The sequence below is a fragment of the Saccopteryx leptura genome, chromosome 2 (genome assembly GCF_036850995.1).
Source record: "Saccopteryx leptura isolate mSacLep1 chromosome 2, mSacLep1_pri_phased_curated, whole genome shotgun sequence".
In the NCBI taxonomy this organism is placed as follows: Eukaryota; Metazoa; Chordata; class Mammalia; order Chiroptera; family Emballonuridae; genus Saccopteryx; species Saccopteryx leptura.
The window spans coordinates 182486938-182512195 of record NC_089504.1 but is presented as its reverse complement, the minus strand read 5'-3'; the positions used below and the strand labels follow the sequence as shown (position 1 = coordinate 182512195).

Below are 25258 nucleotides of genomic sequence, written 5' to 3'. Positions count from 1 at the left end.
GAGAGGCAACTATGAATTGATGCTTCCCACTCCTACCCCTTGCATTTTTCTCTCCCCTCTCACTAAAAACAATAAATAAAATCTTTGAAAAGTATTACATTTGGCCTGACCTGTGGTGGTGCAGTGGATGGAGCTTTGACCTGGAACTCAGGTTGTCAGTTTGAAACCCTGGCCTTGCCTACTTGGGACACATGTGGGAGTTGATGCTTCCTGCTCCTCCCTTCTCTCTCTCTCTCTCTCCCTCCCCCCTTTCAAAAAATGAATAGATAAAAAATATATATATATATATTATATTTTTTTTGACCAGGCGGTGGTGCAGTGGATAGAGCATCGGCCTGGGATGCTGAGGACCCAGGTCCGAAACCCCAAGAACGCCAGCTTGAGCACAGACTCATCCGGTTTGAGCTTGGGCTCACCACCTTGAGCATGGGGTCACTGACTTATTTGTAGGGTCATAGACATGACCCCATGGTCATTGGCTTGAAGCCCAAGGTCATTGGCTTGAGCAAGGGGTCACTGGCTTGCCTGTCCCCCAATCAAGGCACGTTTGAGATAGCAATCAATGGACAACTAAGGTGCCACACCAAGAATTGATGCTTCTCACTCTCTCCCTTCCTGTTTGTGTGTCTCTCTCTGTCTCTCTCTCGCTAAAAAAAAAAAAAAAAATTCTAGAAATAAATTTAACAGGAAACTGTGTCATATAGTATTTTTAAAAATCAGGCTATTTTAGGGCTCTAATTGCAGCGGAGCAAGGCCTCACAGGGGCAGAGCATGGCCCCCTGGTGGGCATGCTGGGTAGATCCCGGTTAGGTGCATATGGGAGTCTGCCCCACCCCCCTCATTTCTGAAAGAAAAAAGTTCTCTCTCTTAAAAACAAAATCAGGCTATTTTTTAAAATTATTTTTATTTATTTATTCATTTTAGAGAAGAGAGACAGAGAGAGAGAGAGAAGGGGGGAGGAGCAGGAAGCATCAACTCCCATATGTGCCTTGACCAGGCAAGCCCAGGGTTTTGAACCGGTGACCTCAGCGTTCCAGGTTGACACTTGATGCACTGTGCCACCACAGGTCAGGCCAAATCAGGCTATTTTAAGGAAAGACAAAAAGGGCTTGGTTAAATGGCCCTGGCTGGTTTGCACAGTGATAGAGTGTCAGCCCAGTTTGTGGAAGTCCCAGGTTAGATTCTGGGTCAGGGCACATAGGAGAAGTGACCATCTGCTTCTCTCCCTGCCCCCCCCCCCTTCTCTCTTCCTCTGTGGCAGCCATGGCTTGAATAATTCGAGGAATAATTCGAGCAAGTTGGCCCCAGACGCTGAGGATGGCTCCATGGCCTTGCCTCAGACACTGAAATAGCTTGGTTTGGGAGCAACAGAGCGGTGGTCCCAGATGGGCAGAGCATTGCCATGTAGGGGGCTTGCCTGGTGGATCCTGGTCGGGTGCATGCAGAAATCTGTCTCTCTGCCTCCCTGCCTCCCAGCCTCTCATTTAATAAGAAAAAAAAAAGGTTTGGTTAAATGGAGAGCTTTACCATGTCCATTAGTAGGTAGACTGAATATCATAGAGACCAAAATTTTTGCTATATTATAAGTTAAATTCTAATTAAATAGGACTTTTCATGGAACTTAAGTTTATTTTAAAATTTACATGGAAAAAATAAATGCAAGTAGAGGAAAAACCATTTTGGAATACATTGAGTGGGTAGAATAATGAGTGGGGAAAAGTAAAGCCATTTATAATATATACTCTTTCAGAAAGAGAAAATAAAAGTACTACTTCTTTTGCTCCATGCTACCTACCTCATTTATTTATTTATTTTTCTTTTTCCAAGTGAGAGGAGGGGGGACAGAGAGATAGACTCCCTTATGCTCCTTGCACCATGGTCCATTGGGCAAGCCCCCTACTGGCGATGCTCTGCCCATTTAGGGCTGTTGCTCAGCAACTGAGGTATTTTTAGCACCCGAGGTAGAGGCTCCCCAAGCCATCCTCAGCTCCCCAGGCCAACTCCCTTGAAGCAGTTGAGCCAATGGAGCCATGACTGCCAGAGGGGAAAAGAGAGAGGGGAGGGGGAAGGAAAGAGAGAGAGGCGAGGAGGAGGGGAGGAGAAGGAGATGGTTGCCTCTCTTGTGTGCCCTGATGAGGAATCTAATCTGGAACATCCACATGCTGGGCTGATGCACTACCACTGAGCAAACTGTCCAGGGCATAATGGTGTCTTTCTTTACGTAGAATTTAAAAAGTTTTACCTAGTCATATCTGTCTGTGGCTTTTAGGGTTTTTTTTTGTTTGTTTTTTTTTTTTTTTTTACAGAGACAGGGAGAGAGAGAGAAGGACAGACAGGGACAGACAGACCGGAATGGAGAGATGAGAAGCATCAATCATCAGTTTTTCATTGCGCATTGCGACACCTTAGTTGTTCATTGATTGCTTTCTCATATGTGCCTTGACCACAGGCCTTCAGCAGACCGAGTAACCCCTTGCTTGAGCCAGAGACCTTGGGTCCAAGCTGGTGAGCTTTGCTCAAACCAGATGAGCGCGCGCTCAAGCTGGCGACCTCAGGGTCTCGAACCTGGGTCCTCAGCATCCCAGTCTGACACTCTATCCACTGCACCACCGCCTGGTCAGGCACTTTTAGGTTTTTGTGACATGCTACCTTAAGATTATAAAAATATTTCCCTCTATTTCCTTCTGGTATTCTTATAGTTGTTTATTTTTAGTTTACATCTTTTTCTCAGCTGCAGTTTATTTTTGAGTGTGGTGAGTGGTAGTGAGAAATGTCATACTTAAAAGGGACCAATAATGTAGTGGCAGAGGTATCAGCCTAGAAGTCAGAAATCAGCAATCTAGGCTTGCTCCCATATTACCTTTGTAATCTTGGACAAATTAATTCTATCTTTCTAGCCCAAGAGCCCTTATCTTAAAATGAGGGTGAATAAATAAATAAATACCTTTTCGGCTAATTTCTAGCACTACTGTGAGGAAAAATGAGATCATAGATGAGAAGATTTTGAGAAGAGAAAAAAACTCAGCAAATCTTCTAAGTTATCATTAATATAGCTTTTTGGTTTATGCAAATCAAATGCAAGAGGAATGTGATATTTTTTCTGTACTTGGAAATGGTTGATTCACCAAATGTTTATTGAGTGCCTTTGTGCAAGGCCTGGAGGAAAGGGGTGGAGAGTGGGGAAGATGAAAACTAACATTTTTTTATTTGAGTGCATATTTTGTATTTGGAGCTTTTCTTTTTTTCTAATATGTGTTACCATATTAGTTTTTTTTATTTTTTTAATTCATTTTAGATAGGAGAGAGAGAGAGAGAGAGAGAGAGAGAGAGAGAGAGAAAGAGAAAGGGGGGAGGAGCAGGAAGCATCAACTCCCATATGTGCCTTGACTGGAGAAGTGCAGGGTTTTGAACTGGCAACTGCAGTGTTCCCAGGTCGAGGCTTTATCCACTGCGCCACCACAGGTTGGGCTGGAGCTTTTCTTTCTTTCTTTCTTTCTTTCTTTCTTTTTTTTTTTTTTTTATGGAGACAGAGAGTCAGAGAGAGGGATAGACAGGGACAGACAGACAGAAACGAAGAGAGATGAGAAGCATCAATCATCATTTTTCGTTGCAACACCTTAGTTGTTCATTGATTGCTTTATTTTTCTTTTTGTGTGTGTGTGTGTGACAGAGACAGAAAGAGGAACAGACAGACAAGAAGAGAGAGAAATGAGAAGCATCAATTTTTTTGTTTTTTTGTTTTTCAGAGACAGAGAGAGGGATAGACAGGTACAGACAGACAGGAACGGAGAGATGAGAAGCATCCATCATTAGTTTTTCGTTGCGTGTTGTAACACCTTAGTTGTTCATTGATTGCTTTCTCATATGTGCTTTGATGGGGAGGGGGGGCAGCTACAGCAGAGTGAGTGACCCCTTGCTCAAGCCAGTGACCTTTGCTCAAGCTGGTGAGCAATGCTCAAACCAGATGAGCCCGCGCTCAAGCCAGCAACCTTGGGGTTTCGAATCTGGGTCCTCAGCATCTCAGTCCTACACTCTATCCACTGCACCACCGCCTGGCCAGGCTCTTAGCTGATTTAAAATTACACATTCCAGTTGGTTATAGTATCTCCTTCAGTCTGGAACAGTTCCTCAGTCTTTAATTTTCATGACATTAACATTTTTTTTTTTTTTTTTACAGGGACAGAGAGAGGGATAGATAGGGACAGACAGACAGGAATGGAGAGAGATGGAAGCGTCAATCATCAGTTTTTTGTTGTGACACCTTAGTTGTTCATTGATTGCTTTCTCATATGTGCCTTGACCACAGGCCTTCAGCAGACTGAGTAACCCCTTGCTTGCGCCAGCGACCTTGGGTCCAAGCTGGTGAGCTTTTTGCTCAAGCCAGATGAGCCCACGCTCAAGCAGGCAACCTCGGGGTCTCGAACCTGGGTTTTCTGCTTCCCATTCCAACACTCTATTTACTGCGCCACCGCCTGGTCAGGCTGACTTTAACACTTTTTTATGACATTAACATTTCTGAAGTTTTGAATAACACTCATTTTATTTTTATATATTAATTAATTAATTTATTTTTGTATTTTTCTGAAGTTGGAAACGGGGAGGCAGTCAGACAGACTCCCACATGCGCCCAACCGGGATCCACCCGGCACGCCCACCAGGGGGCGATGCTCTGCCCATCTGGGGTGTTGCTCTGTTGCAACCAGAGCCATTCTAGCGCCTGAATCAGAGGCCACAGAGCCATCCTCAGCGCCTGGGGCCAACTTTGCTCCAATGGAGCCTTGGCTGAGGGAGGGGAAGAGAGAGACAGAGAGGAAGGAGAGTGGGAGGGGTGGAGAAGCAGATGGGCGATTCTTCTGTGTGCCTTGGCTGGGAATTGAACCCGGGACTCCTGCACGCCAGGCTGACGCTCTACCACTGAGCCAACCAGCCAGGGCCTAAAAATTTTTTTTTTTTATATCAGTGAGAGGTGAAGAGGCAGATACAGACTCCTGCATGTGCCCCCACCAGGATCCACCCAGCAAGCCCACTAGAGGGTGATGCTCTGCTATTCTGGGGCATTGTTCCATTGCTCAGCAACCGAGCTCTTAGTGCCTGAGGCGGAGACCATGGAGCCATCCTCTGAGCCCTGGGCCAACTCGCTTCAATCTAGCCATGGCTATAGGATGGGGGCGTGGCAAAGCTGATAGGTGTTTCTCCTGTGTGCTCTGACCAGGAATTAAACCCGGACATTCACACACCAGGCCGATGCTCTACCACTGAGCCAACTGGCCCGGGACTATTTTATGTTTTTAAGTGAGAGGAGGGGAAATAGTGAGACAGACTGTGGCATGTGCCCAGACCTGGATCCACCTGGAAACCTGTGTCTGGGTTGATGCTCAAATCAACCAAGCTATATTTACTGCCTGAGGCTGATGATTTGGACCAACCTAGTTATCCTTAGCACCTGGGGCCAACGCTTATTCAGTTAAGCCACTGGCTTTGGGAGGTGAAGAGGGAGAGAAGGGGGAAAGAAGCAGATGGTTGCTTCTCTTATGTACCCTGACCCAGAATCAAACCCAGCATGCTGAGCTGACACTCTTATTTATCTACTGAGCAAACTGGCCAGGGCCAATACCATTTTTAAAAATATTTTATTTATTGATTTTACAGGGGGAAGGGTGGAGTGGGAAGTATCAACTCATTGTTGCTTCACTTGAGTTGTTTATTGATTGATTGACCGTGCCTTGACCAGGCAAGCCTAGGGTTTCGAACCAGCGACCATAGTGTTCCAGGTCAATGCTTTATCCACTGTGCCACCACAGTCCAGGCTAAAATATCATTTTTTACTTCTCAAATTGAAAAGAAGTTTAAATTAGGCTGAGAAGTACTTTCATACACTGGTACTTCTATGATGTTGGCAATCCTGATCAAGATTATAAATGCAGATGGCTATAATAAAAAAGACAGATAGTAACAAGTCTGGCAAGGTTGTGGAAAAATTGGAACCCTCATACATTGTTTTTTTAAGCCTGACCAGGCAGTGGCACAGTGGATAGAGTGTTGGACTGGGATGCAGAGGACCCAGGTTCGAGACCCCGAGATCGCCAGCTTGAATGCAGGCTCATGTGGTTTGAGCAAAAAGTTCACCAGCTTGGACCCAAGGTCACTGGCTCGAACAAGGGGTCACTCGGTCTGCTGAAGGCCTGTGGTCAAGGCACATATGAGAAAGCAATCAATGAACAACTAAGGTCTCACAACGAAAAACTAATGATTGATGCTTCTCATCTCTCTCCACTCCTGTCTGTCTGTTCCTGTCTATCCCTCTCTCTGACTCTCTCTCTGTCCCTGTAAAAAAAAAAAAAAAAAAAAAAAAAAAAGGACTTCCTACTATACTTAGGTAAGATTCTGTTTTTTTTTTTAAGATTTTATTTATTCATTTTTAGAGAGACAGGAGAGAGAGAAGGTAGGGAGGAGCAGGAAGCATCAACTCCCATATGTGCCTTGACCAGGCAAGCCCAGGGTTTCAAACCTGCGACCTCAGCATTCCAGGTCGAGGCTTTATCCCCTGCGCCACCACAGGTCAGGCAGGAACTCTCATACATTGTTGATGGAAATGTAAAATGGTGTGGTGTGGGCACTTTCAAAAAACAGTTTGACAGTTCCTCAAAAAGTTAAACATAGAGTTGCCATATGACCCACAGTTCCACTACCATGTATGTAACAAGAGAACTGAAAACATGCCTACACAAAAATTTATGCATTAATGCCTGATCAGGCGTTGGCTCAGTGAATACAGTGTCGGACTGGGACATGGAGGACCCAGGTTCAAGACCCTGAGGTCACCAGCTTGAATGTGGGCTCATCTGGTTTGAGCAAAGCTCACCAGCTTGAGCTCAAGGTCGCTGGCATGAGCAAGGGGTCTGCTATAGCCTCCCAGTCAAGGCACATATAAGAAAGCAATCAATGAACAACTAAAGAGCCGCAACGAAGAATTGATGTTTATCATCTCTCTCCCTTCCTGTGTGTCTGTCCCTTTCTCTGACTGTCTCTGTCACAAAAAAAAAACACAAAAAACAAACAAAAAAACCCCTTTTGCATTAATATTCAGAGACGGATTATTCACAATAGAGAAAAAGTAGAAACAACCGATATGTTCATCAATTGGTAAATGGAAAAATAAAATATGGTATATCTATATGATGGGATATTATTTGTTCCAAAAAGGGAATGAAATACTGATATATGCTACAACATGGATGAGCCTTGAAAACATTATGGTAGCAAAAAGAAGCCAGTCACAGATGATCAGATATTGTATATTTACGTTTATATGAAATGTTTTGCATAAATTAATCCATAGAGGCTAAAAGTTAGTGGTGCCAGGGGTTGGGAAGAGAAGAGTATGGAGTGTGACTGATAATGAGTTGCTTTTTGGGGTCATGAAAATATTCTAGAATTAGATAGATGGTGATGATGGTTGTATAATTTTGTTACTGTATGAAAAACTACTGAACTGTGCAATTTAAAGGGGTATGTTTTATGGTATGTAAATCACATTTCAATAAAGCTTGTTACATTAAAAAATGGAGTTTTATAAGTACTGATATAAGATTGCCTATATATAGTTAACTAAAAAAAAAGCAAGGTGCAGAACTGATTATATACTCTCTTCTGTGTGAAAATGGAGAAAATAAGAAGATATAATCATATTTGTTAGTATTTACATTAAACACTAAAAGGTTACTCAAGAAACTAGCCTGACCAAGCAGTGGCGCAGTGGATAGAGCGTCGGACTAAGATGCCGAGGACCCAGGTTCGAAACCCTGAGGTCGCCAGCTTGAGCGCGGGCTCATCTGGTTTGAGCAAAAGCTCACCAGCTTGGACTCAAGGTCGCTGGCTCGAGCAAGGGGTTACTCAGTCTGCTGAAGGCCTATGGTCAAGGCACATACGAGAAAGCAATCAACGAACAACTAAGGTGTCACAATGCGCAATGAAAAACTAATGATTGATGCTTCTCATCTCTTCATTCCTGTCTGTCCCTGTCTATCCCTCTCTCTGACTCTCTCTCTCTGTCTCTGTTAAAAAAAAAAAAAAAGCCTGACCAGGCGGTGGCGCAGTGGATAGAGCGTCGGACTGGGATGCTGAGGACCCAGGTTAGAGACCCCAAGGTCGCCAGTTTGAGCACGGGCTCATCTGGTTTGAGCAAAAAAAGCTCACCAGCTTGGACCCGAGGTCTCTGGCTCAAGCAAGGGGTCACTTGGTCTGCTGAAGGCCCACGGTCAAGGCACATATGGGAGAGCGGTCAATGAACAGCTAAGTTGTCGCAACGAAAAACTGATGATTGATGCTTCTCATCTCTTTCTATTTCTGTCTGTCTGTCTCTATCTATCCCTCTCTCTGACTCTCTGTCTCTCTAAAATAAATAAATAAATAAATAAATAAATAAATAAATAAATAAATAAAATAAAAAAAAACTGATAAAAATGGTTATCTGTAGGGGTGGAAATGGGGCATATCAAATAGGGTGGGAATTAGACTTCACTATTAATATTTTTTATATATTTTGACTTTTGAACTACCTGAATATTGTTTAATCAAAATTTTTTGGCCCTGGCAGGTTGGCTCAGCAGTAGAGCATCGGCTTGGCGTGCAGGAGTCCTGGGTTCGATTCCTGGCCAGGGCACACAGGAGAAGCGCCCATCTGCTTCTCCACCCCTCCTCCTCTCCTTCCTCTCTGTCTCTCTCTTCCCCTCCTGCAGCCAAGGCTCCATTGGAGCAAAGTTGGCCCCAGGCACTGAGAATGGCTTCATGGCCTCTGCCTCAAAGGCACTAGAATGAGACAGGCCCAGGTGGGCAGAGCATTGCCCCCTAGTGGGCATGCCAGGTAGATCCTGGTTGGGCGCATGCAGGAGTCTGTCTGACTACTTCCCTGCTTCTAACTTTGGAAAAATACACACACAAAAATTTTTTTTAGGATATTTTTGTGTGTGTGTGACAGACAGAGATAGAGAGAGGGACAGACAGGAAGGGAGAGAGATGAGAAGCATCGATTTTTTTTTTAATTTTAATATTTATTTATTCGTTTTAGAAAGGAGAGAGAGAGGGAGAAAGAGAGAGAGAAGAGAGAGAGAGACAGAAAGAGAGAAGGGGGAGGAGCAGGAAGCATCAACTCCCATATGTGCCTTGACCAGGCAAGCCAAGGGTTTCGAACCGGCAACCTCAGCATTTCCAGGTCGACACTTTATCCACTGTGCCACCACAGGTCAGGCCAAGAAGCATTGATTTTTTATTGCAGCAACTTAGCTGTTTGTTGATTGCTTTCTCATATATGCCTTGACTGGAGGGAGTAGGGGGCTCCAGCAGAGCGAGTGACCCCTTGCTCAAGCCAGCAACCTTTGGGCTCAGGCTAGTGACCATAGGGTCATGTCTATGATCCCATGCTCAAGGCAGCAACCCTGCGCTCAAGCTGGTGAGCCTGTGCTCAAGTCCGATGAGCCCGCACTCAAGCCAGTGACCTTGGGGTTTTGATCCTGGGTTCTCCGCGTCCTAGTCCAACGTTCTATCCACTGCGCCACTGCCTGATCAGGCTTTTTTAGGATTTTAAAAAATGTTTATTTTACTGATTTCAGAGAGAGGGAGGGAGAGAGCAAGAGAGAGATAGGAACATCTGTTCCTATATGTGCCCTGACCGGGGCTGAAGTGCACCCTCCGAACTTCGGGATGATGCTCCAACCAAACTATCTGGCCAGGGTGTAATCAAAATTTTAAAAATTGAAAAGAAAACAATGAATGCAAAACTGTGATAATAATAAAGAGGCAAGTACAAGTTATCATTACTATTTATTAATTTAGGTTCAGTGTTGCTAGTTGCTCAGTTTACCAGCAGCTGGAAGTTTTAGTATACTGACAATTACTTTTTAATGTTTTAAAATGTACTATATAAGCCAAGCAAAACCTTGCCTGTGGGTAGATGTTCACTCACAGTCTTCCAGCTTGTGACTTATACTTCAGACTGTGAACTTGAGGGCAGGGCTGCATGCGGTCTTTTGCTTCCCGTTGTGCCTCTAGCAGCCACCAAAGTGCTTGGCACATACTAGATACTGAGTAATTGTTGTAGGAAGGAAGGGGGAGGGAGGGAGGGATCTAGAGTGCAAGTAATAAAAAGTTGAGTGAGTAGTGATGGCTTTATTTGTTTTCTCTAAAAAATTTGAAATGAGAGAAGAAAACAGAAGGTTGATAGGTCAATAATTTCAGAGGTGGGGAAATTTTAAAATAGTTGCTATGGAGAATTGGAGATAAAGCTGAAAATAGAAAAATATCAATATCATGTAGTGTTACTGTTAAATGTCCAGTTGAGCCTGTCCAGGCGGTGGCGCAGTGGATAGAGCGTCGAACTGGGATGCAGAGGACCCGGGTTCAAGACCCCGAGGTCGCCAGCTTGAACGCGGGCTCATCTGGTTTGAGCAAAAGCTCACCAGCTTGGACCCAAGGTCACTGGCTCCAGCAAGGGGTTGCTCGGTCTGCTGAAGGCCCACGGTCAAGGCACATATAAGAAAGCAATCAATGAGCAACTAAGGTGTTGCAATGCGCAATGAAAAACTAATGATTGATGCTTCTCATCTCTCTCCGTTCCTGTCTGTCTGTCCCTGTCTATCCCTCTCTCTGACTCACTCTCTGTCTCTGTAAAAAATTAAAAAAAATGTCCAGTTGATCATAATCACTGCTGAAGATGGCTCCTACCTTCACGTCTAGCCTGTGATGAAGAAGTTTGATGTGGTCTGCTTCTCTTTCCTTTGTCTATGACCTCGTTTGAGTTTATTTATTTGTTTTGTTTTATCTCCAGAAGTCTTTGGATTCTCCATTGTTTCAAAACAATACAGGGTGAGGCAGAAGTGGGTTTACAATTGTGAGTACTCAAAACACAGAGTTTATTCTTTTAATTATTATTTATTAATTATTGTATTTTTTTTATTTCTTCTGTGAACTTCCCATTGTCTATTTTTTGTTAATTGACAAATGATAGTCCTTCATCTGTTACATACGTTGCAAATATTTTCCCTAGTTTGTCATTTGTGGGTTTTTGTTTTTTGTTTTTTTACAGAGACAGAGAGAGAGTCAGAGAGAGGGATAGATAGATAGGGATAGACAGACAGGAATGGAGAGAGATGAGAAGCATCAATCATCAGTTTTTCATTGCGACAGACAGAAGCGGAGAGAGATGAGAAGCATAAATCATCAGTTTTTTATTGCGACACCTTAGTTGTTCATTGATTGCTTTCTCATATGTGCCTTGACCGCGGGCCTTCAGCAGATCGAGTAACCCCTTGCTGGAGCCAGCGACCTTGGGTCCAAGCTGTGAGCTTTTGCTCAAACCAGATGAGCCCACGCTCAAGCTGGCGACCTCGGGGTCTCAAACCTGGATCCTTCTGCATCCCAGTCCTGCGCTGTATCCACTGCGCCACCGCCTGGTCAGGCTATTGTATTATTTTCTATGTGAACAACTGTAAACCTGCTTTTGTCCCTCCCTGTATTATAATATGTCTTTGTGTTGCTTATTCAGTGGGTGCTTTTATTTACTTACTCATTTTTTCAATGAATTAAGCAATATTTATTGACAAAGATTAAGAATACAGTTCAGCAGATGTTTTTATTTTTATTTTATTTTTTTTAATTTTTTTTTTAATATTTTATTTATTGATTTTCAGAGAGAGGGGGGAGAGAGAGAGAGAGAGAGAGAGAAGGGGGAGGAGCAGGAAGCATCAACTCCCACATGTGCCCTGACCGGGCAAGCCCAAGGCCTCGAACCGGCAACCTCAGTGTCCCAGGACGACGCCCCATCCCACTACGCCACCACAGGTCAGGCCCTCAGCAGATGTTTTTAATCTGTTCTTTTCTATAAAGCTTTCTTTGTTTTTTTCTTTCTTTTCTTTCTTTTCTAAAACATCTATTAGTTGACTATTGGGCCTTTGGATTCGTCTTCTAAAATTCTTTTTTATTGTCCATCTCTTTATATTTTTATCTTTCTGTATATTTTTCTTTGCCTTGTTTTATTTTTTTTTGTGGCAGAGACAGAGAGAGGGGCAGATAGGGACAGACAGAAAGGGAGAGAGATGAGAAACATCAATTCTTTGTTGCGGATCCTTAGTTGTTCATTAATTGATTTCTCATATGTGCCTTGACCGGGGGCTACAGCAGACCAAGTGACCCCTTGCTGGAGCCAGCAACCTTGGGTCCAAGCTGGTGAGCCTTGCTTAAATCATATGATCCCGCGCTCAAGCTGGCGACTTCGGGGTCTTGAACCAGGGTCCTCCGCATCCCAGTTCGATGCTCTATCCACTGCGCCACCGCCTGGTCAGACTCTTTTATTTTATTTTTTAAGTGAGAGGAGGGGAGATAGACAGACTCCTGCATGTACCCAGATCAGGTTCCACTCGGCACCCCCTGTCTGGGGTCGATGCTCAAATCAACTGAGCTAGCCTCAGTACCTGAGGCTGATGCTCAAACTAATCTAGCCACTGGCTACGAGAGGGGAAGAGGCAGAGAAGGAGCAGAGGGAGGGGGAGAGAAGTAGATGGTCATTTCTCCTTTGTGCCCTGCCTGACTGGGAATTGAACCCAGGATGTCCATACACCAGGCCAATGCTTTATCCACTGAGCAAGCTAACCAGGACCTTATTTCTTTTAAAAAAATTTTTTAATTGAATTTATTGAGGGAACGTTGGTTAATAAAATCATACAGGTTTCAGGTGCACAGTTCTACACTACATCATGTGTATGTTGCATTGTGTGTTCACCACCCAAGTCAAGTCTCCTTCCATCACCACTATACTCCTCTCCCCTCCTCCACTTCCCCCAAATCTTTCTCTCCTATCCCCACACTGTTGTCTGTGTCGGTAAGCCTTGTTTTATTTCTAAATTTTCATTTCAGTTGTCATATATATATATACATATATTTGTATTTTTCTGAAGTTGGAAACGGGGAGGCAGTCAGACAGACTCCCGCATGCGCCGGACAAGGATCCACCCGGCATGCCCACTAGGGGGCAATGCTCTGCCCACCTGGGGCACTGCTCTGTTGCGACCATTCTAGCGCCTGAGGTAGAGACCATAGAGCCATCCTCAGTGCCTGGGCCAACTTTGCTCCAATGGAGCCCTGGCTGCGGGAGGGGAAGAGAGAGACAGAGAGGAAGGAGAGGGGGAGGGGTGAAGAAGCAGATGGGCGCTTCTCCTGTGTGCTCTGGCCGGGAATTGAACCCGGGACTCCTGCATGCCAGGCCGACGCTCGACCACTGAGCCAACCAGCCAGGGCCTCAATTGTCTAATTTATTCATTTTTAGAGAGGAGAGAGAGAGGGAGAGAGAGAAACAGAGAGAGAGAAGAGAGGAGGAGCTGGAAGCATCAACTCCCATATGTGCCTTGACCAGGCAAGCCCAGGGTTTTGAACCGGCAACCTCAGCGTTTCCAGGTTGACACTTTATCCACTGCGCTACCACAGGTCAGGCTCAGTTGTCTTTTTTATTTATTTATTTATTTATTTATTTGTATTTTTCCGAAGCTGGAAACGGGGAGAGACAGACAGACTCCCGCATGCGCCCGACCGGGATCCACCCGGCACACCCACCAGTAGCGAGGCTCTGCCCACCAGGGGGCGATGGGCATCACTCTGCTGCAACCAGAGCCACTCTAGCGCCTGGGGCAGAGGCCAAGGAGCCATCCCCAGCGCCCGGGCCATCTTTGCTCCAATGGAGCCTCGGCTGCAGGAGGGGAAGAGAGAGAGAGGAAGGAAAGGGGGAGGGGTGGAGAAGCAAATGGGCGCTTCTCCTGTGTGCCCTGGCCAGGAATCAAACCCGGGACTTCTGCATGCCAGGCCGACGCTCTACCACTGAGCCAACCGGCCAGGGCCTATTTATTTATTTTTTTACAGACAGAAAGAGAGCCAGAGAGAGGGATAGACAGGGACAGACAGACAGGAACGAAGAGATGAGAAGCAGTCAATCATCAGTTTCTCATTGCGCATTGTGGCACCTTAGTTGTTCATTGATTTCTTTCTCATATGTGCCTTGATCGCGGGCCTTCAGCAGACCGAGTGACCCCTTGCTGGAGCCAGTGACCTTGGGTCCAAGCTGGTGAACTTTTTATTTTTGCTCAAACCAGATGAGCCTGTGCTCAAGCTGGGGACCTCAAGGTCTCGAACCTGGGTCCTTGACATCCCAGTCCAACGCTCTATCCACTGCGCCACCGCCTGGTCAGGCCAGTTGTCATTTTTTTTTTTTTTTTTTTTTGTATTTTCAGTTGTCATATTTTTTTAACTTTTTTTATTAATTTTTAGAGAGCAGAGAGAGAGAGAGAGAGAGAAGGGGGAGGGAGGAGCAGGAAGCATCAACTCCCAAATGTGCCTTGACCAGGCAAGCCCAGGGTTTTGAACCGGCGACCTCAGAGTTCCAGGTTGATGCTTTATCCACTGCGCCATCACAGGTCAGGCTAAGTTGTCATATTTTTAAAATCCTAGAGCTTCTTCTTGTTTTCTGAGTATTCCTTTATGAGAGCAACTTTTCTTTTTTTTTTTTTTTTTTTTTTTTTACACAGAGACAGAGAGAGAGTCAGAGGGTTAGATAGGGACAGACAGACAGGAACGGAGAGAGATGAGAAGCATCAATCATCAGTTTTTCATTGCGACACCTTAGTTGTTCATTGATTGCTTTCTCATATGTGCCTTGACCGTGTGCCATCAGCAGACCGAGTAACCCCTTGCTCGAGCCAGTGACCTTGGGCTCAAACCAGATGAGCCCACGCTCAAGCTGGCGACCTCGGAGTCTCTAACCTGGGTCCTCTGCATCCCAGTCCAACACTCTATTCGCTGCACCACTGCCTGGTCAGGCGAGAGAGCAACTTTATTTATTTGTTTGTTTGTTTGTTTGTTTGCTTGCTTATTTATTTATTAAAGGATGCACTTGAATTTGGAGGCTTTCTTCTGCTCCCTGCATTTCTCTTCTTCCACCAGATGTCTTTTTTTATTGTTTATCTTTCCGTGGTTTTCAGGTTTTCACTTCCGTGGTTCATGTTAGGGGCTTTCCTTAAGTGTATGGTAATCTTCGGCTGGCTGTCTGCTCATATTTAAGAGTGAGGCACTGGGCAAATTGGAGGGCCTCAGTGTATGGATTGGTGGTATTGACTTGTGGGCGTTGTTGACGAGGTAATTGGACAAGGACTGAAATAAGAGCTTCAGTAGGTCTTTTCTCTAGGGCTACTGAGGTCAGTTTCTTTAGAGAGGAACCCTTCAATCCCTGTCCCTGGAGGGCTTACCCTGGCCTCTGAATGCTGATTGAGAGAAAAGATTTGATTCAATATGTAACTTCCTCCTAATCTTTCCATCTTTAGTACAATGCTTCATCCTCACCTCCTGCTGTGCCCTGTATCTCTTAAATCCAAGCCTCCCAGTTTTAGTTTCTCTAGAAAACAAACCTCCTGTTTCTTTGAAAGTAGGGGGAGGGTAGTTGCCTGGCTGAATGGGCGGGTAGCAGAGTGAGGGTCTAAATGATCCTTATATAAATTTTCACCTAATTCCATATTTTTAGCTATGTACCTCCCTCCTGCCTTCCAACATAGGTAGTGTTTTTAATTCCTGAGCCTCCTTGGGCCTCTGCCCCAAGAACCAGATTCTTTCCCATTGGCATAGCCCTTTGCAGACATACTGGTTTTGAATTTCTGCCATTTGCTAAACCAGTTACCACTTTTATCTGCTTTCTGTCTTCTACCATTATTGACATCTCTTGCCTCTTGTCTCTCTTCTCATTTGTTTTGTTCTTCTGGAGTTAAAATTCCACTGTTGTAATTTTAGTGGGGTTTCAGGAAGGAGGAGTGGTAAACACACATGTTTAATTGGAATGAGCACAGAGATCATGAATTTATAGCAATACCAATTTGAATCGTTAGGTGGTTTCCACTGGCAGAATTCAGCATCCTGGTGCATTTGGTTAGAGAAGAACTGGCCACTTGGGTTGGGGTTTTGCCAGGTGGGTTTAATGGAAGGATAGTAGGTGTTGGGCAGATAAAATGTATTATGCTCACTTTGTAAAAGATAACGCTGCCCACGTGGAGGTGCCCAGGTGATATTAATGTGTGTTGGGGGCAGGCAGAATCGTTGTAGCCTGGGGCTTGGTTTTGGGATTAAGCCTTTCCCACCCTTTTTGATGTGGGGCGGTACAATCCTATCATGTCTCAGAGAAGTGACTTTGTATTAGAGACTTCCCTATTTTGTATATTGGATTAAAGGTTTGGATTTCTACACTATAAAATGGGGGCAGAACGGGAGCTTGCCCTCTTGGTTCCTGGGATGATTAGCATGAGAGAGCAGAGGGAGCAGAACAGAGAGCAGAAAGAGGCCATGTGGCCAGGAGAAGCAGCCAAAATGGCAGAGTGCTGAGTGAGATGCCAGTTTGTGCAGAGTTTGTATCTGGGATAAGGAAGGAGATGGGGAACTGAGGAGAATAAGGCTGGTGAGCTAGAAACCTTTGATTCTAGGAAACTCGGATAAGTCAGTGGCTTTGTGAGCACTGAATGTGAGTGGGTTTTGGAGCCCAGTGTGTGTTTTTACTTGCCCGCCGGGTGCAAGCTAGAATGAAAGAAAATGGCCTATCAGTTTTTGGCTCCATTGTTTCTTTACCGACTGTCCGAATCCAATGCGAACCTGCATGGGCCGGGCGGCTGTGATGGTGGCCCTGGCCTTGTATACTGGCTTTCAGTAGGGCTGGGAGTGAGGATTTTGGACAAAGAGTGATTGAAATGATGAACTGTACAATTTAGGTTGTATAAGTGAAGGAGTTGATGGTTACAGGAGTTTATGGACTAGAGATTCCCCGAAGTCCAAAATAAACTTGTGACTTGTGAAAAAAATCAACATACCCAGGGGCTAAAACACTGTTTCTAGTCCTATTCATGTTTGTTCCTTTGTTTGCTTTATGATTCTGTATTGCTGGTTAATGTCCTTCTTGCTTTTTTTTTTTTGGACAGAAACAGAGATTCACAGAGAGGGACAGATAGGGACAGACAGACAGGAAAGGAGAGAGATATGAAGCTACAATTCTTTGATTGCTTTCTCATATGTGCCTTGATGGGGGTGGGGGGGGGGCTACAGCAGGGCGAGTGACCCCTTGCTCAAGCCAGAGACCTTAGGCTTCAAGCCAGCAACCTTTGGTCTCAAGCCAGTGGCCATGAGGTCATGTCTATGATTCCACACTCAAGCCAGCGACCCTGTACTCAAGCTGGTAAGCCCGTGCTCAAGCCGGCAACCTCAGGGTTTTGAACCTGGGTCCTCTGTGTCCTACTCCGATGCTGTATTCACTGTGCCACCGCCTGGTCAGGCATGTCATTCTTGCTTTTAAAAAGAAAAACTCTTGCCTTACCAGGCAGTAGCACATCTGATAGAGTGTTGGCCTGGCATGCTGAGGACCCAGGTTCATAACCCTGTGGCCACTGGGTTGGGCGTGGGCTCATCCAGTTTGAGAGTGGGATCATAGGCATGACCCCATGGTCGCTGGCTTGAGCCCAGAGGTCACTGGCTTGAATCCCAAGGTCGCTGGCTTGAGCCCATGGTCACTGGCTTGAGTAAGTGGTCACTGACTTGGCTGCTCAAAGCTCGTATGAGAAAGCAACCAATGAATAGCGAAGGTGCTGCAACTAGGAGTTGATGCTTCTCATCTCTCTCCCTTCCTGTCTGTCTCTCTCATTAAAAAACAAAAACAAACAAACAAAAACTCTACAGGAGGAGCTCTCCTCTCCTTCAGGTACCCAGGACAGGATTCTGTATGGGGAATGAGGGTAGTGATGCTTCACTTTCCTGTTTATCCCATCTGAATCCTCGCCTCCAGATTTCATTTCTGAGAGGTGACTGACATGGAATGGACAAAGAAGGTGCCGGGTGGATGGAGCCATGGTCTTCTTGGAGCTTTGGGAAAGGCCTCCCTCCAGCCAGGTGTCTCTCTTTCTTCACTAGTCATTTCCTCCTGGCAAACCCCTGGCAACCTGTTTTTCACGCTGGCAGAGACAGGAAAGTCTTCCCTGGCCAGCTTGCCATATCCAAGGGCCTGAGCTCCTATATACACCAGCAGTTGCCTTGAAGAACCTCTCTTTAAACCCCTTATTTTATAAAAAGTGAGGTCCTCACTCCTGCCCAGTGCCCTTCATACTACAGCAAACTCAGTGCCTGAGTGGGCTGTACAAGAAGCAATAAAACATGATGGTTAGGAAAACTGGGGCTTCAGAGCCTGATACATCTGGGTTCAAACCCACCTCGGCCACACACTGGCTGCATAATCTGGACAAGTTAAATACATAATGTCCCTGAAGTCTTTTTTTCTCATTTCAATTGTTGGCAATAAACTTACCTCAACCAGTTGTGAAGATTAGAATAATACATATCAAGTACAGTGTGTGGTGGCATATGTAAGTACCTCCTTAAATGGTATATTTTTATTAGCCTCTCTCCCTTAAGGCTGTCGACCTAAATACCCTACTGCTGCTACACCTCAGGTTCCCTTGGACCTTTGTTTTCAACGAGTGTGGGCTCCAGTGGCTGTTGACAGCGGATTACATCAGAGCAGCCCACTTTGAGGAAGGTGCCTCTCTCCCACATTTTCTTGATCCTCATTTGGGGAGTTTCCCAGGCCATGGTGTTTGCCGCTCTTTCCCTGGCCATCTCTCTGAACCTTCTCTCTCAGGGGGAATAGAGCTGGTCACAAGGCTTTGCTGTACCCTGACTCAAATCTGCTTGCTGTCCTACCATCTCATCAGAGCTCTGGGCCTGACTACCTCCTCTATGAGTACCTGAAGTCCCAGGGCACCTCCACTTGGATGATTATGTCCAAGAAATAACCATTTTACTTTCCATCCAGCTTCCCTTTTCTGCACCCCAATATCTTTTAGGGGCATGATTATTTTTCCAATCCCTAGACTTGAAACCCCAGGATCACCTTTGACTCTTCCTTCTCCCCCAATATAGTTTCCATAAGTGTTGAATTCAGTGTAATCTAGAGAGTGGCCAAGCCTGTAGATTTTTCTAGTGGTCCTTTCCTACTGACATTATCCTATTCAAGTGTAGGTCACCTCTGCTTGGTTTATAGCAACAGCCTATTAATTCTTCTGCATCCTGCTGCTATACACTGGTCTTCTGAGAGCATCAAGTTCATCACATTTTTCCATGACACAGAATCTTTCAGCAACTTCTCATTTTTTGCAAGATAAAATTTAGATTCCTTGGCCTGGCAGGCACATGAGGCTCCGCATAACCTTGTCAGCTGTGCTCTTGTATCGCTCTTGCAGACCCTCCCTCCAGCCAGCTGGGCCCCTTCGCTGGCCTTAAAACAAGACATACTCATTCCTGGTTAAACTCATGGCATTCTTCCTCCAGCCCTGCACGCCTCTCTTCCTCCCTTTGCCAATCTCATTTCTCCTGCCCACTTTCAAGATTCAGCTCCATTCCCACTCCAACATTCCCCATTCTTCAGCCTTCATCCGTCTCTTTCCTGAATAACTCTTGGGGTCAGCATCCAGCCATGCCCTGAACTATAACTGTTGCATATGCCTCTGTGTCCTCCCCATGGTTCAGGGAGGCTTTCTCAGTCCCCAGCATTCTGTCAGGAACACAGCTGGTATTCACTTCTAACAGCCGTGACCACTCCCTGTTTATTGAGCCTGCAAGGCACAGGTTACACTTGTTTAACAAAGTGCTTCCTCAATGTAACCTCCTTTACTTCCTGCTCTGGGAGAGGGCTTTAGAATTCAGGGCAGTTCTGAAAAGAGACTGGGGTTGGGATGCAGATTGGCTTCTGAGGCCTGCCTAAACCTTTTCACCTCTACTGCTCTCTCAGACTCCCTCCCCCTTCAGTCTCCCCTCCCCTTGCCCTTGTCTCCCTGCCAAACATCTCCCTCTAGGCCCTTTGGTTCAAGGTAGGAAGCCCCTCTTCCTGCTGGCTCTCTGCTCTTCTTAATTCTGATGTTAAAGTGGCATGTGTTTTTGCCTTTTGTCTCATCTTTCCTCTTCTTTATGTCAGCGAATTATTATTCAGGGGACTTAACCTATTGTCCCTTTCCCAAATCTGTGTACATTTTCTTTAGGACAAGATCATGAGAGTGATGTCAAGGTCATGTGACTGTGGGCTATGCCTTAATTCTTCTGCTGCCCTGATCCTAACATTCTGAAAAGCAAATTCTGTACCGTACCTCCAGCTCACCTGAACAGAGGCCTGAACAGAAAGGTAACCCTCTTGTTGCCTTAGGTGGGCAGTGGCCACTAGATTTCACCAACTAAGTGTTAACTGCTCTTTCCCCTCTCACCCATATCTACTGCCTTTCTCCCTAGACGCTCTCATTTGCCCTTTGTACAGTGAGGGCTGGGACTGAGCTGCAGGACTAGGGCCTTAAGCCCATTAACGGGTTGGGTTTCTTGCTGGTTAGGTCCAGGTGGGATACACAGGCTGAGAAGGGAATAACTCCTGCTCTGCTCACAGATTTTATCCTGATGGCTGACTCTAAACCACTCCTCTCCCTTGACTGGGACCCTGTGGCTGCAGAAGCCTTTCTTCGGGATGTGTTTGGGATCATTATGGATGAAGTCATTTGGAAAGGGACCAGTGCCTCTGAGAAGGTGGGTGATTTCTCCCTCTTCTTCCTGCCCTTCAACCTGGCTCAGAACTTTCCTCCACCTCCAAGACTTCTTTCCAAATTTATTTCTGTCTCACTGTGTGCCTGCCTCAGGGATTATATACTGGGTCTTTTTTTTTTTTTTACAGAGAGAGAGAGAGTCAGAGAGAGGGATAGACAGGGACAGACAGACAGGAACGGAAAGATGAGAAGCATCAATCATTAGTTTTTCATTGCAACACCTTAGTTGTTCATTGATTGCTTTCTCATATGTGCCTTGACTGTGGGGCTACAGCAGACCGAGTAACCCCTTGCTCAAGCCAGGGACCTTGGGTCCAAGCTGGTGAGCTTTTGCTCAAACCAGATGAGCCCGTGTTCAAGCTGGCGACCTCGGGGTCTTGAACCTGGGTCCTCGGCATCACAGTCCAACACTCTATCCACTGTGCTACCGCCTGGTCAGGCTATATACTGGGTCTTACTGTGTTTATTTATCCTTGTTCATGTGTTGCTTTGAAAATATTCCTGACTTGTTGCTTTAACTGCAGTTGGTGGTGTCTTGTGTATATTGAGATGTGGTAGAGTGTCCAAGGGCCCCCATCATCCCCTGCTTCTCCTGCTAGGTCTGCGAGTGGAAGGAGCCAGAGGAGCTGAGGCAGCTGCTAGATTTGGAGCTGCGGAGCCAGGGGGAGTCACAGGAGCAAATCCTGGAGCGGTGCCAGGCTGTGCTCCGCTACAGTGTGAAGACCTGTGCGTCCTGGGTTCTGGTGGGAAGAGTGTCTGGAGTTTGTACCCAGCTCCACTCTGAGCTCCCTGCCTTCTTCTCCAGGTCACCCTCGTTTCTTCAACCAGCTCTTCTCAGGGTTGGATCCCCATGCTCTGGCTGGGCGCATTGTCACCGAAAGCCTCAACACCAGCCAGTGAGCCATGCCAAGGGCCCCTTCTACCACCCTGAGGGAGGGGAAGAAAATGGTTTTTGCCCCATCTCTCTCTCTTTTTCTTTTATTCCCTTTCTCTCTCTTCTCTTCTTCTCTTTTCTTTCTTTTAAGTTTGTCCATTGATTTGAGGGAGAGAAGCATTAACTTGCTGCTTCACTTAATTGTTCCATTTAGTTGTGCACTCGTTGGTTGCTTGTTGTATGTGCCTTGGCCAAGATTGAACTGTGATCTTGGTGTGCTGGGCAATGCTCTACCCACTTACCTTCCCAGCCAGGGCCCGTCTCTGTTTTCTTGGCATCTCTGCCGGCAGTCTTTCCCTTCATGCCCTTTGGGCTCCCTTTCTCTGAGCTTTCTCCTGCCTTCTGACCCTAGTTTGTTCTCTTTCTTGCTTCCTTGGTTCTTTGTCACCAGCTCCTTCCTCTCTGGGCCCTTCCCTTACTCATTCCACCCCTGCTTTCTGACTCCTCTGAGAGTCTCACCTGGTATTCCTCCTTGTCCCTTCCCCTTTCTCATTGTTTCTTCTCCTGGCAGGTACACTTATGAAATCGCCCCTGTGTTTGTACTCATGGAAGAAGAGGTGCTGAAGAAACTCAGGACACTGGTGGGCTGGAGCTCTGGGGATGGAGTCTTCTGCCCTGGTATGTGAGAAGAAGTAGGGTCTTTCTTTGGCCTATTTTTTTAACTGTTATTTATTTATGTATTTGTTTATTTATTTATTTATTTAGAGAGACAGATGGGGACAGACAGACAGGAAGGGAGAGGGATGAGAAGCATCAATTCTTCATTGTAGCACCTTAGTTGTTCATTGATTGCTTCCTCATATATATGTGCCTTGATGGGGGTGGGAGGCTACAGGAGAGCGAGTGACCCTTTGCTCAAGCAAGCGACTTTGAGCTCAAGCTGATGAGCTGTGCTCAAACCAGATGAGCCCACACTCAAGCGGGCGACCTTGGAGTTTTGAACCTGGGTCCTCCGCGTTCCAGTCCGATGCTCTATCCACTGTGCCACTGCCCAGTTAGGCTTAACTGATTTTTAGGTAGAGCAGAGAGAGAAAGGCAGTAAGGGAGGTACAGGAAGCATCACCTCGTAGTAGTTGCTTCTTGTATGTGTCTTGACCGGGCAAGCCCAGGGTTTGGAACTGGTTACCTCAGCATTCCAGGTCCTTGCTTTATTTGCTATGCCACCACAGGTCAGGTTTTTGGCCTTTTAAAGGGTTCTGCTGTCCCCAGCATTCTCTTGCTCTAAGCTAGCAGGGAGGGAGGGATTCTTCTTTGTTTCCTCTCTACCTAGACTCTGGCCACCAGAAAGAGGCTACCCAATACCTTGTTATTCTGGTGTTTATCAAAAATGCCATGGGGTCAGTGTACTTGTGCCTGTTCTCTCCGGGTAGGGGCTGTGTTGGTGTCTGCCCAGGATATCTAGGAGGGAAGTCAGGGGATCCAGAGCCCTAGGCTGTTCTGGGCTCTCATGCCACTTGTAGAGCCCTGGAAATTTGCAACCTGGGGGCCAATCAGTCATGCTTCTTTGGTCAGTTATTCTGGGTGTAGTGGTCAAGAGAGGCAAGCTCCAGGCCAGGCATCCCCAAACTACGGCCCGCTGGGGTCACATGAGGCCCCCCGCTGCACTTCCAGAAGGGGTACTTCTTTCATTGGTGGTCAGTGAAAGGAGCACTGTATGTGGCGGCCCTCCAGTGGTCTGAGGGACAGTGAACTGGCCCCCTGTGTAAAAAGTTTGGGGACCCCTGCTCCAGGCACTGGCCAGGCGTCTTAGTGGGTAGAGCATTGTCCTGGCATGCCAAGGTCGTGGATTTGATCCCCAGTCAGGGCGCATATGAGAAGCAACCAATGATTGCACAGCTAAAATGGAACAACTAAGTGGAACAATGAGTTGATGCTTCCTCTCTCTCTTTCCCTCCCTCTTCCCCATCCCCTTTCCTCTCTCTTTCTCTTTCTCAAATCAATGGAAAAAAAAAAGAGGCAAGTTTCAGTTTTGACCCACTGTCTTTCCCTTTTGCCACCATCCCCTACCTGTGACAGGTGGCTCCATCTCCAACATGTATGCTGTGAACCTGGCCCGCTATCAGTGCTATCCTGATTGCAAGCAGAAAGGCCTCCGATCACTGCCTCCCCTGGCCCTCTTCACAACAAAGGAGGTGGGGAAAAGGCACAGGCCTACCCTAGGCTCCTGATTCTAATCTCTAGCCAACTGAGTCCGGGATCTAGCAGGTCCTCTGCCTGTCCAGACCCATCTCCAAGGCTAAGCTACCCCCAAGTGTATGTGCTTCCTTCCAATCAAGGGGGCTCCTATTCACTTTGCCTTCAGCCTGGGGGGTGGGGAGGGAAAGAGGCAATGAGTGAGGTGGACATAGTCCATACCCTTTCTACCCAGAGTGTGGTCCATGGACCAGAAGCATCAGTATCACTGGCACGTTTGTTAGAAATGCAGAATCTCAGGCCCCACCCCAGACCTTTTGTACTGGCTCTGCATTTTAATCAGATAACCCTGGCATTTTGAAAGCTCATGAATGCTTGAGAAGCCTAGGTCTATAGGGTCTCATCTATATATTACAGCTCACACTGGACATTTACTAGTCTATCTTCTTTCTGCAGCCTCCCTTCCCTCACACCCCTAGCCTAACATGCTCCCTATCTTCCTCCACAGTGTCACTACTCCATCACAAAGGGAGCTGCTTTCCTGGGACTTGGCACCGACAGTGTCCGAGTGGTCAAGGCAGATGAGAGGTGATGGTCCTGTCCTTGTGGCCCTGACTGGTCTTGGTGCAGCATATCTTCCTGCTGTCAGGAGCTCTGGTCACAGGCCCATGCTCTCTCCTCTCTCTGCTCCTGCAGAATTGTCATTTCTGTCTCATTGCTAGAGTCTCCTGCCTTGTCCCCTGAGATGTTTACCCTTCTTGGGGAAAATCAACATTGTGGCCTCTGTATTGCTAACCCCACATTACCCTGCTCTCAACACTTCTGTCTCCTAGTCTAAAGAACCAATCACTCTTTACCCACTCACTTTTATTTTCCAGAGGAAAAATGATCCCTGAGGATCTAGAGAGGCAGATCAGCCTGGCTAAGGCTGAGGTGAGTGAGTGAGGGGCATTCGGATGTGGAGAAGGGTACGGAGCTGGAGTTGTCCCTTTCTTGGAGGATTCTCTGGGCTCTCCCTATTCAAGGCATCTCCCATTCTTCTTGATCTCTTTATTCACCTCCTCTGTGGGCTGAAATGATCCGTGGGGAGTCAGGGGGGGAGTACACTCTGTAGTCCTCTCAGGGACTCTACCGAGACCCACAGGCAGGATCAGACCCCAAGAGGCAGTGACAGGATTGAGTTACTGAGTGGTACCCCAAGGTGGCACCACAGAGGGTGCTGGGGGCCAGAAGTGTAGTGTGGAAGGTTTATGAGCTGAGAAGGTCTGTGCAGAGAGAACCTTGGAAAGATGTGCGGGGTACGGGGTAAGGAGTGCAGAATGTAAAAGTATCTGTCCACTGATTTAAAGTCCCACTGCTGGGATTTATTCTATAAATCATTGTTACAGTACTTAGAATTCTGTGCACTAGAGCAGAGCTTAAAATTAAAAAAAAATTTTTTTTAATGTCCATCAGATAAATTATGATATTGTATCTGTGTGTCTCGGTTTCTTCCTTTGTAACATGAGCATAATATAGAAGTTATTACACAGTATTGTTGTAAGGATTAAATGAA

General features: G+C 46.2%; 1 protein-coding gene across 7 annotated transcripts in view; it reads left to right on the top strand.

Annotated features, from left to right (window-relative positions):
* The window catches only part of CSAD (cysteine sulfinic acid decarboxylase), a 38916-nt gene that overhangs the window by 5095 nt on the left and 8563 nt on the right, over window positions 1-25258 (top strand). For 2 of the 7 annotated variants that reach the window (XM_066369640.1, XM_066369633.1), the window contains exons 2-10: window positions 10823-10885; window positions 20091-20230; window positions 20483-20619; window positions 21236-21362; window positions 21442-21532; window positions 22082-22188; window positions 23587-23702; window positions 24212-24291; window positions 24582-24636. In XM_066369640.1, the coding sequence (XP_066225737.1) occupies window positions 20494-20619; window positions 21236-21362; window positions 21442-21532; window positions 22082-22188; window positions 23587-23702; window positions 24212-24291; window positions 24582-24636 (702 nt within the window). In that variant the 5' untranslated portion in view covers window positions 10823-10885; window positions 20091-20230; window positions 20483-20493. Of the gene's footprint in view, window positions 1-10822; window positions 10886-11701; window positions 11836-13347; window positions 13474-20090; window positions 20231-20482; window positions 20620-21235; window positions 21363-21441; window positions 21533-22081; window positions 22189-23586; window positions 23703-24211; window positions 24292-24581; window positions 24637-25258 lie in introns of those variants that run through there. The other 5 variants (XM_066369635.1, XM_066369636.1, XM_066369639.1 and 2 more) reach the window with 5 other exon arrangements.